The sequence below is a fragment of the Choloepus didactylus genome, chromosome 3 (assembly GCF_015220235.1).
Source record: "Choloepus didactylus isolate mChoDid1 chromosome 3, mChoDid1.pri, whole genome shotgun sequence".
In the NCBI taxonomy this organism is placed as follows: Eukaryota; Metazoa; Chordata; class Mammalia; order Pilosa; family Megalonychidae; genus Choloepus; species Choloepus didactylus.
This window is the reverse complement of record NC_051309.1, coordinates 81,518,587-81,532,729: the sequence shown is the minus strand read 5'-3', so window position 1 is coordinate 81,532,729 and position 14,143 is coordinate 81,518,587. Positions and strand designations below refer to the sequence as shown.

Sequence of the window (14,143 nt, the reverse complement as noted above, 5' to 3'; positions counted from 1 at the left end):
TCTTTGATTTGCATATTTATGTCATTTAGAAGGAAGTTTTCCCCAGTGTCTTCGAATACTCTTCCTAGCCCTTTACTCTTCTCTTCACCTTCTGGAATACCAGTGATTCTTATATTTGTGTGCTTCATGTTGTCCATCATTTCCCTGAGATCCATTTCTAATTTTTCAGTTTTTTCCATCATTCGTTCTTTTGTGCTTTCAGATTCCATCGGTCTGTCTTTGAGTTCACTAATTCATTACTCTGCCTCTTCAAATCTGATGTTATGTGTCTCAAGAATATTTTTAATTTGTTCAACAATATCTTTTATTTCTGTAAGATCCACTATTTTTTAATTTACTCTTGCAAATTCTTCTTTATACTCTTCTAGGATCTTCTTCAAGTCCTTTATATCCTGAGCCATGACATTGATGTTTGCGTGTACTTCTTTGATTAATTGCTCAAAGTTCTGTGTGTGGCTTTTTAATTTGGATGTTTGGGTTATCCATATCTTCCTGTTTCTTCATATGCTTTATAATTTTCTTTTGTTTTTGTCATCTTGGCATTTACTTATCTTTATAGGGTTGTTTTAGGATATGCAGGATTATTTGAACATTTATAATTTGGCAGAGCTACAGCTTGATGGAGTGCACTTTCTTTGACCTACCAGCAAATGGTGCTCTTGAGCTACCTCTTACCCTCAAGGTAGTTCTCCCCAACTTCATCTGTGCACTGAGTGGGGGTCCAAACCATGTGGAGGTCCCATCAGTGCACCAATTTTTTGTGTGCACTGGGACTGCCAGCCATATGGATGGTGGGCTGGGAGTATGTCCTATGCAATTTGGCAGGGAGTCCACTCCAGGACACAGTGGTCCTGGCCATTCCCAGGGCTTTTCATGGATTACTCTGGGGCTACAGAGCTGCACATCTCACCTTCCGGCTCAAAGCCCCAGAGTCCTTTTCTGCCATGCGCCTATGAGTCCCTGGGATTGGGGGAGGACTCCTGGCACTTCCGTGCAGTGCCTCTGTCTGTAGACTGTGCACACCACGAGCTTCCGTGGAGGGAGAGTGGATGCCATCAGGCGAATCCCAAATTCCCTCAAGGAAGCCAACTGGAAAAATGGCTGCACGGGGCATGGAAAGCTGCCCCCTTCCATGCTTGTCTACCTGTTCCAACCATCAGTCCCTGGCATGAGGGCTCTTGGCTGTGGATCTGTGAAGGGTTAATCACTTGAGCCAAGTGCTGAGGAGGGTACCCAGGGCATGGAAGGCTGCTCCCCTCCATGCTCGTCCCCCTGGTTCCAACTGCCGATTCCCCAGCGGCATCCTGGGCCAACCACTTACTGGTCTTAAACACAGTGTCTTGGCTTCTCCAAGTACACACTCACTATGGGTGTAGGAGCCCCTGCCCAGCTGTTGGAACCCTGGAACTGCTGTTCTAGAGTGCTTTCTGTCCTTTGCCTAGTGTTTTTCATGGAGGAGAATTTTGCTCTGTCTCTCCTAATCTGCCATTTTCCTGGAAGCCTCTTGAGTACTTTTAATTTAGTCTTCATTTTTTATATAATTTTGTCTTTTTCTTCTGTTTCTTTCCTGAGTTCAATCAACTCTCATTTCATTTCTTCTTGTTTTGTTTTTTTTGGTTTTTTGTTTTTTTGGTCCATTTCTGATTCAGCATTGTTGTGTGTGTTTGTTTGTTTGTTTTCCATATTCCCAAATGCTTATTTGAAAATATTTAGTTCAGTTTGGAGTGTTCTTTTAGTTTTATTTTTTTGCTTCTTGTTTGTTTTGGGGGAAATTTTTCATCAGTACCAAGGCTTTTAATCACATTTTCTAACTTTTTACAGTAGTTTTGTGGGGATGTGGTCTGCTTTTATGTATTCCTATTCATTTCATGGATAGAGTTCCTAGTTTGTGTGCCCTCCTCTGTGCAGTTGCTTTACGGAAGGTGTTGTTGAGAGTATGGGATTGAGGAGGATTGGCATGTCTTGCTGCTTTTCTGTATCTGCTGGCTCCCTAGTTTTCCTCTCTCACTTCCTTTTTTCCCTTTGCTACCATGTCTCCAAGAAGGTCCCATCTCCTTTTTTACATATGATTCTCCCCAGAAACACTACTTATGGTCCCACATCCTTTCAAACCCTTACATTGTAGCGAAGATCACAGACTATCAAGTTCCAATCCATGCTTAGTATTTTGGCTTGTATTGTTTCACTTTCTCTTTTGGGGGAAGAATTTGTCTGTGCTTTCTCTTACCCTCCACTCATTTCTGCTCCTTTTTTTGGTCTTTTCAACTTTCCTCTCCCATTCTCCACACCCACAGGCATACAGTGATGGTAGGTGGGCTGTGGGAACTCTTAAAATGTTGTCCCTCCTTTACAGATAATTTGAAGATTGTGGTTTTTCTGTGTCCTAGTAATGCTGAAGGCATGGAGTCTATGTCGCTTCATTTGTTCTCCTTGTTTTGTGGTTGTTTGTGGAAGATGAGGTAGAAATTTAGAATCAGGCTATCACCATTTTTTTTTCAAACCAAGAAGTCCCCTCCTAAGCAAATCAAAAATTGTGAACACTGTTTGATGTGAAAGAAGTTTTTCAGGTTTTTTTAATGATTTCCAATTTGCTGATTCATGATGTTTGCTAAGGAGGTATTTTCTTCCATTATTTAACTCTGTAACTTTATAAGAAAGACTTAAGAAGTAAGAGGAAAAAAAAGAGAGAGAAAAATCTGCCCCAAATCAGAGTGCTAATTGCCATAATAATTAGAGTAATAATTTTTTATTTTTAAGCTATCTTTAATAAGCCACTTGGCCATTAAAATCAGTAATTCTCACAATAAGATTCTATTTACTTATTAATTTTATATAATAACAAAAATATTTCTGTGTAAATAAAATATTTTCCTGGTGAAAACTTATTAAATTTCAAATATTAACAAATTGTCAGTGCCTGTTCTTCAATTATTTTTTTTCACATAATACCTTATTAATAAAGATCAAATCCCTATCTTTCTTAGTCAAGAACTGAAAGAACCAAACAGGGAAGCATTCAAATTTCAAGATTTCTAAGAAGAGGTAGCAATATTTAATATGGAATCAAAAGCTTGTGACGCAAATAATGATGATCTTTTATCAAGTAGTGCCATCACATCTAATGGAGGTATGTGCCCTTTATAAAACAAAATGGAAAAAAATAAAGAGCTAAGCAGTCTTCATGATAGTCAGTCAAGCTGCTGTTTTTAGTGTGTATTCTTTTTAACTGTGCAAGGCACTGTTAGACCATGGTCATGAATATGTACCATTTGTTGTTTATAATTCTTTTTGAGGAAGAAATTGCGTGGTCTTTTAAAAATAGCATGTCTTTTTTCTTTTAGCATTGGTTTACCGGATACTTTTTGGTATAAAAATTATTTCCATGTTGAGGGTACAACCTCAATTTGTTCCAACAAAGCCACGATCTTCCCCTAACACCTTCTCTTCTTCCTATGTTTCTTGGTCCACTGAGTCACCTAACCCATAATTCTACATCATTTTGATTCCTTTTCTCTGACCCACCCCCACATCCAGTCAGATGCCAAGCATTGCCCTTTCTACACTCACAAGTGTGTCCTGAATCCATTTTCCCCTCTTCATTCCCTTTGCTACTATCCTAGTTCAGGCCTCCATCACCTCTTAGCTGAATTATTTCAAAAGTCAGGAGAATGAAAACAATTTTAGGTTTAATAAATTGGTAGGAATTAATGCAGAGAATTGGTTAGTTACATTGGTGAAAGTGCTAAGAAGCCTAACAAGGGGTGAGACAACTCGGAGATTAGCAACTGCAGGAAGCTGCTACTAAGCTTTGGTCTAGAAAGACAATGAGAAGAAGAGATATTATAAGGGTACAGAAGCAGAAAAAAGCCACAAGGAAGGCTTCTTGGAGGGAGCTGGACACACAGAGGAGACCTGGTTACTGCTAGAAGCCCATCTGAGGCAGAGCAAGAGGGAGCATTACTTTAGTTCTCTCCTCCTGCTTTCTTGTTTTCCTCCAGCACCTCCCATTGTGAACCTACTGGGAAATGAATTGGGAAGAAGCCAGAGAAAAATAGCTCTCTACAGTATCCAGCAGCATAGGGCAAGTACAGAGAATGGGTTTGAGGGCAATTAAGCAAATGACCTACACAGTCCCTAGCTGCTTTCTCTGTCTTCTCTCTCATCTAATTCACTCTGTTAGTGCATTCAGAGTTTTTTCTCCATCATAGGTCTGTTCTTTTATTAGCCTGCTCAGAAACCTTTATTTTCTTTTATGTTTCTTCTTCTTAGGATACTCATGCCATCTTAAAATGCCATTGTCACCTCCACCCTACTATACCCATCCTCCCTTTCCACCTCCACTCCTTCACCTCCCCACATATACTATATTCTTCATACTCATCATGGGTGCTGGTACTTGGCTCATGGATTGTCTCCCTCTCCTTAAGCACATTGTCATCTTGTAATATCATTGTCCTCAGGGATGATGCAGCTAAGATCTTAGCTTCACAGCTCCTTGACCACTTGAGTTCTTATGCTCGTACCCTACCTTATCTTGGATCTTATTGCCAAGAACTGTTGGACTTTTGAAATCCAACCTCCTATCTTCTAGCCCTCTCAGTTCCTTATTCCCAGAGCACCTATTTTTATACCTTATCAATGTAGTGGTTCTCAAACATGGCCCATGTCATAATCACCTTTTGAAATTTTAAACATTTAAATTGCTTGAATCCACACCTGGAGATTCTGATTCAGTAGGCCTGGAGTGAGGCTTGGCAACCACTGGATTGCTTTTGTTTTTTTTAGAAGTTCCTCCATTGATTCTGATTTATAACCAAGGTTGAGAACAAATGCTCTTGATTCTGTCATTTCTGTCCTAAATTACCAGCTTCTTCCTATCTTCACTTTGTTTTGTTTCATTCATTATTTCAGCCAGTCATATGCAATACCCTCAATTCAGTTTTTCCCTTATTATTACTTTTTCTTTAAAAAATTTTTCTTTTGAAATAATTTCAAACTTACAAGACACAGTTGCAAAAATAATACAAAAACAATGTAGAGAACTCCAATGTACTGCCTACCCAGATACCCAGATTTACCAACTTTTAAGATTTTGCCACATTTGCTATATCATTCTGTTATCCATACATCCATCCATCCATTCATCCCTCCATCCATCCATCCATCTGCCTACCTACTTATTTTCTAAACATTTGAAAGTAGGTTGTATACACCATGTGCCTTGAACAGTTCCATGTATCTTTCCAAAGAACAGGTATATTCACTTATGTAACCACATTAAGTAGTTATCAAAATCAAGAAATTTAGCATTGATACAGAGCATACAGTCTACATTGCAGTTTTTTAAATTGTCCCAATAATGTCTTTTTGAGCATTTTCTCCTTTGTTAGATCCAGGCCAGGATCATGTATTGCATTTGTTTGTCATTAACTCGTTAGTATCTCTCTCTCTTTTTAAAATAGTTGTTGCATATATACAACATAAAATTTCCCATCTTAACCACTCCCAAGCATTCAATTCAGTGGCATTAATCACATTAACAGTGTTGTGCTGCACTCAACACCATCCATTACCAAGGTTCTTCAGTGATCTCAGACAGAAACCCTGCACCCATTATGCATCAACTCCCTGCTCACCTTCCTCCTCCCCACCTCTGGTAGTCTATACTCTACCCTGTGTTTTCTATTTCTATGAATGTATATATTCCAGTTATTTCATACAAGTGAAATCATGCAATATCTGTCCTTTTGTGTCTGCCTTATCTCACTCAACATGATGTCTTCAGGGTTCATCCATATTGTAGCATGTATCAGGACTTCATTCCTTATTATATCTGAGTAATATTCCATTGCATGTATATAATACATTTTTAATACATTCCTCTGTTGATAGACATTTAGGTTGCTTCCACCTTTTGACCATTGTAAATAGTGCTGCTGTGAACATTGGTATACAAATATCTGTTTGAATCCCTGCTTTCAATTCATTTGTGTATTAATCTAGAAGTAGGATTGCAGAGTCATATGGTAGCTCTATGTTTAATTTTTTGAGGAACTGCCAAACTGTTTTCCACATTCACACCAACAAATGTGTAAGAGTTTCTATTTCTCTGCATCCTCGCTACTATTTGTTGTTTTCCATTTTTTTTAATACTAGTTTATCCTACTGAGTATGAAATGGTATTTCTTTGAGGTTTTGATTTGTATTTCCCTAATGGCTAATGATATTGAGGCTCTCTTCATTACTTATTAACCATTTTTATATCTTCTTTGGAGAAATATCAGTTCAAGTCCTTTGCCACTTTTTGTTGTTAAGTTGTAGTATTTCCTATGAATAAATATTCTTAATATTAAACCTTATCAGATATGTGGTTTCCAAACAGTTCCTCCTGGTCTGTAGATTAGGTTGTCTTTTTATTTTCTTAATAATTACCTTTGATGCACAAAAGTTTTTTAATTTTGATGAAGTCCAAATTTGTCTACTTTTTCTTTTGTTGCTCATGCATAGATTGTTTTTAATTCAAAGCACTGTAATTATAGCTGTCACTATTGTTTTTCATGCTCAGTTATATCAAATTTAGTCAGTTGGAGCCCCTTTAAGCTGTTTCTATTAAAAGACATGACCACATAAGACTTTGAACTCTTCATTGCTTTCTGGCACATCAAAATGTTCCAGGTTCAACTTGTACTTTTCCTGCCTCAGATCTTGAATCAACCATTTCTCTAGGGAGCCCTGGTTTACTGTAGTTGGGAATAATGTTTAGAAACTTAGATCTGGTGTGCTTATTGCTACTGAGGTACTGCTGAGTCTAGGTACTTTTAGTGGACAGAGTTTGGAAATAGATTTTTTTTTAAAAATCATGAGTTCTTACTGATAACTCAGATTCAAATCCAGCACCAAGTTTGTCCTCATCTTCTCCATTCCATATTTGTATGTATCTCCCCTACAATGAAAACCCTGGTTTCCAACAACTTCAGTATATTTATTCATTTTTCTCTTGTACAATACACACAAAATAGTTTCTGAATTATAACACCACTATCACCACTAACAACTTACCTACTAAGTAAATATTACTATTTCTTTTTATATTTAGAATATATCGCATTTAAGTGGTATGGTCAGAATACTGCATTAAAAAATTATTTGAATTAATTATTTTCTCTGGGAAGTTATGTTATCAATTTAATACATAAATAAACTTAAGTTTATTTGTTTCTATGCTATTGAATTTTATTGAATTTTATTTTTTTAATATGTATAACATTTATATGGCTCAAAAGTAAAAACTTCAAAAAAAGGTATACACAATAAAGTCTTGCTACCAAATATATCCCTTCCATTCTGTTTCTACCCATCCCTACATCCCTGTAGGTAACTTTCTGTTTTATTCTCCCAGTGTTTCTTTTTAGAAAATTAAGCAAATGCTATATACACACACCCATATGTACATATAGACATACACTCTTATTTCCCCTTTCTTACACAAAGAGGAGGGGAATTAATCTCTACCTCCTAAAAGGACAGGTATCAAAGAATTTGTGGATATTTTTTAAACCACCACATTTTTCTCTCTGGCCACAATAATTATTTACATTTCTATCATATGCAAAATACATTCACCCTCTCCCAAACCACATAAAAGTCTCATCCCCTTACGGCATCAACTCAAAGTCCAGAATTTCTTTATCTAAATTAGTTTTACATGAAGATGAAGCTTCTCAGTTGTAATTCTTCAGTTGTAAATATAGCTTCTCCAGTAGAATTCCTCTTAATCTGAAGACCTGTAACACTCAGCATACAACAGTGAGACAGGCATAAAATAACCACTATAGACTCTTATATTCAACAAGGGAAAAATGGGAAGCACATAGATCCAGAGTAATTCTGAAATCCAGTTGGGCACAAATTGGCCATACCTTGTAAGACTAAAGTCCTGGGAATAATTCTCCATGGTTATTGTCTCCATCCTCTGGACTCCTGGGTGTGCCTCAGAGTCGTCTTTCCTTTTGCATGGAAGGTAGCATATGTTTTCAGCTGAGTGGTTTCCTCAGCCTGCATCCTTCCTGTGGAAATTCGGGGGTTCAAAGGCCTCTTTTCAATCTCCATCCCTTTCAGTCCAAGCTGGGAGTGTTTCTTGAATATAATTCTCTAAAATCTTTGTGGGTCTCCTGTGAATCTTACTGGATTTCACTTCCTTTGTCTTCCCTTTAAATATTAGTATTTCCTCAGAGTTCTCTAATTGATCTTCTTCTCTTTTCACTTGACACACTGTCCCTGGATGATCCTGTTACCCCAAGGATTCCCTAGAACTCATACACTGATGCTTCCCAAATCCTTATCTCTGAAGCAAAGCACACTCATGAACTTCAAGCCGATGTACAGTATTTGCAAATCAAACATCATTACTTGGATGTTGCTAAAGCAAAAAACCCAAGAGCCAAACATGATGCCTTCTCTTGCTTACCACATATATTTCTCAAATCTGTGCCTTTGTTTCTGTTGCCACTGCCTTTTGTTAGGAAAGACCCCTACCATTTCTTGCCTTCATTGTTGAAAACCTTCTCCTCCTTGGATTCTCTGTCTTCAGTTTTATCCCCATCCAATCCATCCTACACAGTAAAGCTAGAGAAGCCTTTACAAAACAGAAACCTATTTATGTTACTCCTCTACTTTCAAGTCCTTTAACAATTTCCCAGAGCTTTCAAGATGTAATTCATACTGCTTCACATAACCACAAGGCCCTTCATGATCTGTCCTACATTTTCAGTCTCTTGTCTGACCACCTCATTCCCTCTACCCAGAATATTCCATGGTGTCTCAAGCCTCTTGTCTTTACTTATGATGCTCCTACTGCCTGTGGTGGTCTTCCTTCTTTCCCCTCCCTAGACTGGTTAATTTTTACTCATATACACTTCATTCAGGTCAAGTATCACTTTTGCTGGATCTCTCTCCTGCCCCCTCATCCACATCTCCTTTGTGCCTTGTGCTCACTTTTCTCTGAGAACTTATCATCCTTTCACTTGTCTATTTTTCCCATAAGACCTTAACCTCCTTAAGGGCTCAATAAGGGAAACACCTAACATGATGTGTGTTACAACATTATTTTATGAATAAGTTAACTGATGAATGAACTAATGAATCGTTTAATATTTAGGTTCTTCAAGTCCATTTTTTTTGTCATCTATTCGTGGTACAATAATTGAAAACACATCTTCAACTGGAACTTTGACACAAATTCCTTTTTTCCCTAAATATGAAGTGGACCTTGAACCACATCGACAAATCATCTCTCACCCTGGAAAGGAATACATTGAACGTGTTTTAGAAGAATATTCACATCAAGTCAAAGATTTGCAGAAAAGACTAAATGAAGTGAGTTACATTCTTCTCTTCCAGGACTTGATGCCACTTGGGGAAAGACAGTGAGGCATATTTTCTTGTAATAGAACCTAAACTTCCTAGAAATAAAAATTAATCATTTTTTATTGGTTAACCTTGTTAAATTTGACCTATGCCTTCTATTTCAATATTAAAAGTTAGGTTGATAAAAAGTATACACACCTATTTCCTTTTGTCAGTATTCATAATGCCTTGGTTTTGAGATGTAATTTTAGTGAAACTTGAATAACTCAAAATGTTTTAATTAATAACATTCATCTATAGTTAAATAATTGATTCATGCCTGCTGTCCTGCTATCATGATATATTGTTTCTCTTTACAAAAGCAGTGGCAGAGGGTATGTTTTTAGATGTTTGTGTATACATGCTAGTTCAATAGTGTATAGTTCTTTGCTAAAAATTTCATGTGGACTATATGTAGAATCAAGCTGCTTTAACCAGCCTCTGCAATTGCTTGTTGGATGCCAGTAGTCTACAGCATAAAGGTCAAACTTCTTGCCATCATATATCAAGCCCTTTGTGATCTAACCTCCTCCTGTATGTTTCATCCTCTTCTGTGACCTGCTCTCCCTACATCCCCTCTGTTCCAACAGTATCAAGTGATTTGTTCTTCTTTGTATGTATCATGTATTGTAGGCCTTATTATAGGCCTTCATGCCCTTACTTTTTGTCTTCCTGTACTCTTCAGGAGTCTTCTGTCCTTTTGTTCAGCTACATTCATTTACTCTTAGATCTATCATTTAACTATTTTCCTGAAACTCCTGCCACTGCTTTCTTGATTGGATCCGTATTGTCTCTGATTCACTGTTTTCTGTCGTCGTCTTCCTCCTCTAGTCAAAGCACATCTTCGAGTAACTTCTTAAGAAAGAGATTTGGGAGATACATTTTATGAATCGCTCCTTATCTGAGAATGACATTATTTTACACACATATTTAATAGATAATTTGTCTGGGTAAAGTTGAAAGTTGTTTTCTCTTAGTCTTTTGAAGGTATTGGGCCCTTGTCTTCAAGCATTCAATATTGCTCCCAAGAAGTAGATTCCTATTCCTTTGCAGATAATCTGTCTTTATTTAATTTGCTTTTTCTCTCTGAAGGCTTTAGGGTCTCCTCTTTAGCTCTGAAGTTCTACAATAATGGATTTTGGCATGGATTTTTTAATTCATCTTGCTGGGGACTCAGTGGAGCCTCTTTTGGTCTTGAAATTGTGCCCTTCAGCTTTGAGAAATTAAGTTGCGTTTTTTCTTTGATACTTCTTTCTCGTTTTACTTCTCTTTTTCTGAAGCTTCTGTTAGTCGGAAGCTAGGCTGAACCTCTATATCTCTTAACTTTTCTTTCAAAATTTTTATCTACTTTTTCTACTTTTTTGGGACATGCTTTGACTTCCAACATTTCTAATGAATTGAACATGTTTTTAACTTCCAGGAAAACTTTCTTGTCTTCTGATTACTTCTTTGGCAGAGCATCCAGTTCTTGTTTTATGACATCTTCAATTGCTTTGTGAATGCATTTTTAGAAGTTTTCTTCTGTTCCTTGCATTGTCTATCTTTATTTCCTCTAGACCACTTTTTTTCTGAGCTTTTGTTTGTTTGTTTAATCTTGATGTCTGTTATTTATTCCCGAATCTTTCTTCAGGTATTCAGTGATCTTTGGTTTTCTGTTCATACTCAAGGGTGAGGCAGTAAAAAAGCTGATGGCAAGCTATTTGTGAGCAGAACTGATAGCTTTGCTTTAGGATAATTAGTTGGGACTTCAACTGTTATGCTAGGAGATCTCTCAATGCCTGATTTTAGAGAGCTTAGTCAATTTCTTTGTAGTAGAACCCACTAACTTTTGGGTGGTGGTTGCCAGCTGCCAGGTACTTTATGTGGGTTGGGAAGAGGGCATTTACTTTTCTATATACAGAATTTCAATCAGTTCTCTTGTTTTTGGAAACAAAACTTATTCCCATTACCATCTTGAGCCAGAAGTCAGATTTGTTTTAGAAAAAGTATTCTGGTTTTAAAGTAGAGAATGGATTGAAAGGGTCTAGACCTTAAGACAAGGAGACTAGTCAAGAGGTATTCCAGTAATCTAGGTAAGACGTGATTAATTAGGCCCTGAACCATGGCAATGGTGGGAGAAGGAAATATACATAAAAATAAATTAATACTGTAAATAGTCATTTGATAATTATTAGCTATAAGGAAATGTGTTTCTTTAATGAAGACTAATTTGCATGTCTTTCATTTTTTTCAGAGCAATGAATTGCATGAGAAACAAAAGTTTTACTTAAGGCAGTCAGTCATTGATTTACAAACAAAACTTCAAGAGATGCAAATGGAACGAGATGCCATGGCTGATATTAGGTTCATATTTGTTACCTGAAATTATATTGAAATTTTATTCTTTGTAGTATAAAACTACTATGTGAGTATGAACTTTGTCAATATATTTCTTTTCTTTATTTCATAGACGAAGGGAGAATCAGTCTGAAGAGGATTTAAGAAATCAGCTTCAAAATACAGTTCATGAACTTGAAGCTGCTAAATGCCTTAAGGAAGACATGCTAAAGGATAGCAACATACAGATGGAACAGCTCAGGAAAATGATGCTTAGTCATGAGGGAGTGCTTCAAGAAATCCGATCTATCCTAGTTGACTTTGAAGAAGCCTCAGGCAAGAAAATATATGAACATGAGACCATGTCTACTATCCATGTCCGCAACTTGGGCTCAGCTATTAGTAAAATCCTAAGAGAATTAGACACAGAGATTTCTTATCTTAAAGGGAGGATTTTTCCAGTAAGTGGTGAGAACACTACTTCAATTTTATTTAAAATCCATTAAGTGAATAGTATTAGGTCTCTTAAGTTTTTAAATTCTGAAACATAAGCCAAGTATTCATATTTGTTCTCTGAATAGCAAAAGTTGTTCAACTATAATCTCTCTTAAAAATTAAGTAAACTAGTTTGATTTACCTCTAAAGCTTCTTAAGAGTATAGAACCAAAGTAAGAGATCTAGTAAAATTCATGAAAAGAATGTGTCTGATTTTAGTATTACTTCTATTTGCATCTTTTGAAGCATTCCTTTAGTTGGAAAATCTCTAAATTTATCAAGCTTAAATTTGCCAGTCCCTAAATCAATGTCTCTTTTGAAACAAGGTAGAGGATCAGCTTGAAGCACTGAAATCTGAATCACAGAACAAAATAGAATTACTCCTCCAACAACATCAAGATAGGTATGTTTCTGACTGAGGTATAGAAAATCATGGTGAAACTAAATGACAGGTCTATAGTCTCTCATTTACAATTCCAAAATCCAAAAATCTCTGAAACAAAAGTTTTTTTTTAAAAGATTGTTGACAAAACCTGACCTGAGCTAATATAACCGTTTTTTTTTATAGTCTTTATCATTTAGTGTGAATATTTATAAACTTTTTGTTGCGTTAGTAATGTATTTGATTTATAAGATGCTTCCCTGGATCTTACTGGGGATGTCATATAATATATGATATTTATTAACATTGTAATATCCCCCAAATTCTGAATTCTAAAAGATACGGATAAGGGGTTCTGTTCCTGTCTTAAGACACTTTTCATAAAAAGAATAGCATATTCAAAGCCAAAGCATAATACTAAACATGAGAGTGTTGAATATCATTAATTTTGGAGTAATTAATTTATAATCAGGCAAAATTTTATGTATCAAATGACAATTATCCCATTCTTTTTATAGGATTGAACAGTTAATGAATGAGCATGAAATTGAAATAACAGGACTTACTGAGAAAGCTAGCAGTGCTCGAAGCCAAGCTAGTAGTATCCAAAGTCAGATGGAAATCATTCAGTATGTATGCTGATGGTTTGAATGTAATAATAATCATTTATCTTCATTTTAAAGATATTTTAATTAATTTTCTTTTCTAATGACATAAAAATAGATTGCACAAGAAAAGTTAAACTTTTCTTTCAAATGAACAGAAAAGATACTTAACATATAGAAAATATTATATGACCATATCAGAAGTATTATTGCAAATATATGGGCCTCTTGGGGTTGGGTGTCTTACATGTTTGTATTTCAACCAATGTGATAAACACACCACACTATATATATATATATATACACACACACACACACACACACACACACACACACACACACTCTCATACACCCATATAAACACAATATAATATATATATGTATATATATATATAATTTTATAATTTATGCTAATGTTTTAAAAATTTTTACATGGACATTTTCTGTCATACACAAAAGAAGAAAGAAAATAGCATAAAGAACTCCATATGCCCATCACACTGCTTCAACAATTAACATTTTGGGACTAAAGCCTTTAAGAAACATTTTGGAAAATAAAAGACTATTGATCTAATAATGCCATGTAAAATAATTAGTGGTGGTGTCTAAAAGCTATATTACCCTTAGGTATCATACTTATTCTTAGTTTGCTATTTGCTTTTATTCCCCTGCTAAACCCTTCTTAGAGAACAAGCAAGAAACCAAAATTCGATGTATATGCGTCAGCTTAGTGACCTGGAATCTACTGTTTCTCAGCTACGTTCTGAATTAAGGGAAGCCAAAAGGAAATATGAAGACAAGGTGAGTTTAGATTTTGCTGCTTTATTTCCGGAAACTATTATACACAGATTCAAATTTACATATTTTAATAGTTTGTTTGAAAATGAGTAATCAAAGTAATAATTTCCAATTAAAAGCAGTATGTAAGATGGAGTAGAAG

General features: G+C 35.9%; 1 protein-coding gene across 9 annotated transcripts in view; it reads left to right on the top strand.

Moving 5' to 3' along the window:
• Positions 1-14,143, top strand: part of CCDC158 (coiled-coil domain containing 158) — a 142,958-nt gene that overhangs the window by 29,634 nt on the left and 99,181 nt on the right. For 7 of the 9 annotated variants that reach the window (XM_037830024.1, XM_037830025.1, XM_037830032.1 and 4 more), the window contains exons 3-9: positions 2,985-3,127; positions 9,158-9,375; positions 11,639-11,748; positions 11,855-12,182; positions 12,543-12,619; positions 13,117-13,227; positions 13,890-14,004. In XM_037830024.1, the coding sequence (XP_037685952.1) occupies positions 3,058-3,127; positions 9,158-9,375; positions 11,639-11,748; positions 11,855-12,182; positions 12,543-12,619; positions 13,117-13,227; positions 13,890-14,004 (1,029 nt within the window). In that variant the 5' untranslated portion in view covers positions 2,985-3,057. The remainder of the gene's footprint in view (positions 1-2,984; positions 3,128-9,157; positions 9,376-11,638; positions 11,749-11,854; positions 12,183-12,542; positions 12,620-13,116; positions 13,228-13,889; positions 14,005-14,143) is intronic. The other 2 variants (XM_037830030.1, XM_037830031.1) reach the window with 2 other exon arrangements.